Source organism: Argiope bruennichi, chromosome 1 (genome assembly GCF_947563725.1).
Source record: "Argiope bruennichi chromosome 1, qqArgBrue1.1, whole genome shotgun sequence".
Lineage (NCBI taxonomy): Eukaryota > Metazoa > Arthropoda > Arachnida > Araneae > Araneidae > Argiope > Argiope bruennichi.
The window spans coordinates 57,335,691-57,341,690 of NC_079151.1; the positions used below are offsets into that span (position 1 = coordinate 57,335,691).

Consider the following 6,000-nt stretch of genomic DNA (forward strand, 5'->3'; position numbering starts at 1 on the left):
TACAAAATTTTTAAAATAGAAATAAGGATATGAAAGTTTTTTTGAGTAGGAATGAAAAAAGTTTTATATATTCTAATCTAATAGACTTATGTAAAATTGTATATATATATGTATATATATTGTATATATATATATTGTATATATAATTGGGAAATTTACGAATTATTGGTTTTAATAATATTTTAATGTACTATTCTTATTTCTTTAGCTCGTGCAAGAGCTGCAATGGATGTGCCATATACGAATAGTCAGGCATTGGCTATGGCAAAAATGAAGCATAGCATGTGCTTAATTAGATCTTCAAACTTGCATAAAAAACTGAAAGAGGCAGAAGTTGCATTGCGGCGGAAACAAAAAGAAGCTGCTTTGGAGTCATCTCGCAAAGAATCCTTCTCTGTTTCAAACAATAAATTGCTAGAAAATACACAAAACTTCAATAAGGAAGGGCCAGAAAATTCATCTGATGATGTTTCCAAAAATGGTCAGAAACGGTCAAATTCAAAACATGGTGAAGAACAAACAGGCAATGATAAGAATATTGAAATCTATGCTACTTTACCTAAAAGAACACTGAAAAAGAAGGGGGCTTTGTCATCTTTTATGGAATCTAGAACAGGAGATGAGAGTTCTGAAGAAAAGAATTCTAAAGACAAATCTAAAACACTAGAAGATAACAAAAAGTGTTCTTCTAAGAAAATTGATGGTAGTGTGAGTGATAAAGATGACAAATCTCCAAAATCACCAAGTGGTAAAAAGAAGTCTCATTATAAAGTACAAAGTAAAGACTCGGATCTTAGTGATTATTCCAGTGAATGGGAGCAAACAAAGAAAAATTCTTTGTATAGAACTTACTCTGGCCCTACTTCCAATGCTAAAAATGAGTTGTCAGATCTGAGCTCTGGTAGCACCCAAACTTTCAGTGACCATCCATCTAAAAAGCAGCATAGAATTCGTAGGAAACTGATGGGAGGCTTCATGCGACGCAAAAATCGTAGTTTACCAGATCTCAGAGAAGGTCAAGATCCTGGTGGAGAGACTGCCAGATCATTTGATGATTGCTTTTTTACACAAACACCTGTGTCTTGTAGGAAAAGACAAGAAAACGTTTCATTCACTCGTGGGGAAAAGAAAGTTACTCATCAAGATCCTAACAATTCTGCACCTGCTAAGTTTGCTGACAGCAAATTGTCAAAGAATAATCCTGCTAGAGCAAACACACCACCACCCTATAAACCCCCTCCCGCCATAACTCATTCTAATTCACTTGCATCACCGAAGAAAAGTATTCAACATTTTAATCAAGATATCATAAAACCAGATATACAGCACCATCATTCTGTGACAAATTCTGCACCTCATCAAGACATCAGTATAAAACAGAGAACTCATCCACATCATGCATTGCTCACTAGAGACCCAAAAAGTCATAGAAAAATTAGTCTTCCCACTCCCCCACATAATCATCATGAAATTGCATCAGGTAGTGCAGTTTGGCTAAAAGAATTGCAGTTAAAACAAGAAGAAATCAATCGAAAACGGAAATTACAGGAGGAAAGAGAGAGATGGATTAATGAATGCAAATCGGGGATTGATGGAAATATAGGTAATTATAGTTTGATCTTTATTTAATTATTAAAAAATTAAAAATAGATTGGAAAACAAGTCAGACTTCAAATCTGATATCTTTTTTCATATTCAGCTCCATAAATTTTACTAAAATAAATAATAAAGAAAAAAAGTTACTTTATAGTGTTATTTAATGAAGTCTGTGATACATATTTTTTGTATGGTTTTCTGATTTTTATTTACTCTATAAGAAATATGGTATTATGATTCTTTTCCTGCATATCCCTTCACTCATCACCCCCTCATAATGGGAATTTACACATAGTCCTGAGATCAATATTACAAGTTAGATCAGTTACAAATAAGGCTTTATTTCATGACAAACTGTTGATTTTCTTACAGAAATCATAGTCCCCTGCCTGCCCTCTTGCAATCAAAGACACTTCTTTTCATTTACATTTTTAAGTAACAAATACATAAATGTGAACATATAATATAGAATCTTTATCTACAATCTGGAAACATTTTTTAAAATGTCTTACCATGTAATAATTGATGAAATCTTTATATTAATAAAAGTTAAAGCAAACTTAATTCAAAAGATGCAAATATTTTCAGATATAACTTTTAAGAATTATTACACTTGTTTTTCTTTCATTAGAAATAAATGCAATTAGATTTTTAATTTTTTTTATTTCTTAAAGTTATTTATATTGTGTATGGAAACTGAAAAAATTGTTTATTAGTACTAAATATTGAAGCATTTCCCAGTTTCCCTTTCCAGTTAAGCAAAATCACTATTTTTTTTTTTCCTTCTAGAATTGAAGATATTTAAATTTAGCTTATTATAAATTTTTGTGTTTATTAAAAAGTTGTCATTAATTATTTAAAAAAAATTCTTTTTTTTTAGTTGGTCCCATCAATAAAATTGAAAATGTGAGAAGTGTGGAAAATCACAATCAACAGAAACCTGCTGTAAGTAATTTTTTTTTTTTTTTTTTTTTTTTCAAATTTTATTTTGAGCTTGAGATAAATTCTATTGAATATATTTTTTAAAAATTCATTTTAGCAATTTGTATTTAGCTAAATATAAGTTAAAATTAAACAAAAGTGGGAATTTTTTGTATGCAAATGTATTTGAGAAGGAAATGCGAGATATGTTTCAAGTGTATTATTTCCAGTGTGACATTTAAATGAAAATGCTTTATTCCATTGATTTCTAAAAATTTACATATCTTGCAAAAGTAATTTCACTAATTTGATTTTTAATATCTAATTATTACTAAGGATTAAACTGATTTCTTATAAGATATTTCCATAAATTTGTTTTTAAAATAATGTTTATATAGTGTTTTTATAATGTTATAGTAATGAAATAAATTATTTTGTATATAATAGGTTGTGAAAGAAAATCATAGCACACAAAGTTTGCCCAAATCAGTGACAAGCAGTGTGAAAGTCAATCCTGCATGCTCCGAAACTGAACAACCAAAATCTGTTAAAGATCTTACTTCCAAATTCGAAAAAATATCATTTCCACCTAATTCTCCTGAATCAACAGCTGAAGATAGAACAAATCATTTTGTTTCACCTTCCTCATCTCATTTAGACAGCCATTTAATTCATCCAGTGACTGATCACAAGACATTAACTGTACAGCATAAAGACATTGACAATTCTAGATCTCCTTCATCTACAAATCTTCCATATACATCACAGTCCTTAGAAAAACCACTTAAGCAATCTGAATTTCCTACCAAAGTGGGTGCATCAGACACTAAAGAAAGATCAAATAGTGCAAGTGTTGCTAAAGTACCTTATTCTACTCAGACTACTTCAGGTTCTGTGTATAATCCTCATCTTACAGATGCTCAGTTAACAAATGTATTGAGAATTGGAGGAAATAGATCCTCTTTCAGAAACTCAAATATTAACTCTGAAAACTCTGAGGACAATGTTTTAAATTACTCTCGTGATATGCATGCAGCTCATGAGAGTAGGAGACCTGACAAACCACCTGACTATGAAACAGCCATTCAAAGGCTAGAGCTTCTGAGAAATGATAGGAATTTTTCAAAATTGTATTCAAATAACTGTATGAATTTTGAGGCCATTCTGGAGCAAGCAAAGAAAAGGCGTGGACCTAAGAAAAGTGTCACTTTTTCGGACAAAGTTGTTTTGGTGGCATGTGCAGGGGATGAGGACAATGATTTCATTCCAAATCCCTTGTTAGAACGTGTGTACAAGCAGCATTTTATGCAGAAGCCATGTACAGAATCTACAGCATGCTCTAATCAAGAGTTTGGTTCAAATTCAAAAATGGGAAAAGATATATCTGTACCTGAAATGCCTGCTATGGATACTAAACCTCAAGAATCTTCCAAGCAGCAAATCCCCTCTCCATGTAATTTGTGCCACAAAAAAACAGTAGAATCTCCGAAGTTGTATTGTCCAGATTGCGCATATTATATGTCAAGGTTTCAACAGAAATGAGATTATTATGGTACTTCATATTGTTTCAATAAGTGTACAGTAAAATATATTAATTGTAAATAAGATGAAATGCTCAAGAACATAATGTAATTTTTGTGCAATACATGTTTTTTTTTATTGATAGCTTTGTTGAATATTCATTATGTAAATTTTTTTTTGTTTTGTGTACAGCTTTTAGAATTTAAATTGTTATTCGCACATTACATTTCAAAATGCATGTCAGTATATTAATATATCTGTTAAACAATTTCCATTATTCATTTTACATTCCTTCTGATTTTATTTCGTATATTATTCCAATTATGGAAATTCCTTTTTTACACAAGGGATTACTGATTCTTATTTCATTTTTGCAATGTATTGAAATAATTTTCATTAAAATTCCATTTCAAAGCATTTACATAATATATATAAGAATGAGTTCGGGCTGTGATACGTGTAGTACAAAATTATTCCGAATATAAATGCTATTAATTTATATAAGGTGTGAAGTACTTAAACAGGTTTACTTAATTTTCCATCTATTGGTTGGAAAGTCCTTCTGAGCATATCTAAAACGAATGTTTAAAATTTGTGTCTATTATTTAATTATGCTAGCATTTTAGTATTAAAGTATAGTTGAGCAAGTTATAAGTAATAAATGTAAAAAAAAAAAAAAAAATTACAATTTAAGAGTTTGAGCATTATGTAAAATTTATCAAGTGTTGTTTTAATAAAAAATGAAATTCTATGCATTTGTTTTCAATTTCATGCTCTGCAAAGTGCCAAAGTAGAAACAAACTCATAGTTTGAAACATAAAGGTATTTTTTTACCACCGATATTTGTTTCATAGATTTTATATTTGTACAAAAGATAATTGTGCATATGTAGATTGCTTCTGTTTTGTTTAATAATGTGCTAAAATATATTTCAATAAAAAAAATATTTTATATGTGTTTATTTTTTGTCCATTATTCAATCTAGCGTTAATTCTTTCAGAATAGTTAAATTATTTTTATACAAAAAAAAAAAAAAAAAAAAAAAGCAAAAGATAAAAGAAATTAGGTTTCCCACCCCCACCCCCTTTTTTTTTTTCAAAAAAATCGAATAAAGTAATTTTTAGTCTGATAATTTGTCTTAATATTAAATCAAAAAAGTAATAACAAAATGTAAAATCATGTTTTTATTATCAGTTTCCACCTGTCTCAATATAATTGTATCAATAGAATTTTATTTATTGCTTTGGAATTTGCATTGGAAAAAATGTGCTTTTAAATTTGCGATTGCAAAATGCTAAACTACTAAATTAAAGGTAGTTTTTTAAAAGACCATTGCAAAATTAACTTTGTTGCATTAATAGCAGTCGGCAAGTCGACTGAAAATAATGCAGCTTGATCTACTATTTCATCAAATAAAGAAATGCGAAATTGCGTCCTATATCATACCATAATATTAATCGGAATTACAAGCCATATCTATTTAATTTTTGAATCTATTGGGATTCAAGTAAAGGAAGCATCAGATTACAATATAAAAATACACAGATGTTTTAGTTATAAAATTATGAGATTTATGGAGTCATTTTCCTATTAAAAGAAAATTTATTAAAAACAGTTATTAGTTTATGATTTATAAGTTGGCAGAATTATTTGTATTTTGAAAATATTATTTTATTTTTAGACAAAAAATTGCTACTCTGTTGCCTTATATTAATTACCTTTAATTGTTTTGCATTGAATATATATTTTTTTTGCTGATTTTAAAATCCAGATTTAGAATTCATTTTCTTTGGTGTATTTTCTCCTTTTTCTTTCTCCTCTTTAATTTCAGTCCCCCCTTTTTTTTCTCTTATATAGTGATAATTGAATGGTTTTGAATGAACTATTACAATTATTGATAGTCTGATGTTGAAAATTTTTTATTGTATTCCTAAGGCAGAGAGAGACAAAATGACTCCAGGA

At 28.9% G+C, this 6,000-nt stretch overlaps 1 protein-coding gene across 4 annotated transcripts in view; it reads left to right on the top strand.

Annotated features, from left to right (window-relative positions):
* The window catches only part of LOC129963377 (uncharacterized), a 74,632-nt gene extending 69,678 nt beyond the window's left edge, over positions 1-4,954 (top strand). For all 4 annotated transcript variants that reach the window (XM_056077724.1, XM_056077733.1, XM_056077717.1 and 1 more), the window contains exons 15-17: positions 209-1,603; positions 2,477-2,541; positions 2,965-4,954. In XM_056077724.1, coding sequence (XP_055933699.1) covers positions 209-1,603; positions 2,477-2,541; positions 2,965-4,059 — 2,555 coding nt within the window. In that variant the 3' untranslated portion in view covers positions 4,060-4,954. The remainder of the gene's footprint in view (positions 1-208; positions 1,604-2,476; positions 2,542-2,964) is intronic.
* The last annotated feature ends 1,046 nt before the right edge of the window (positions 4,955-6,000 follow it).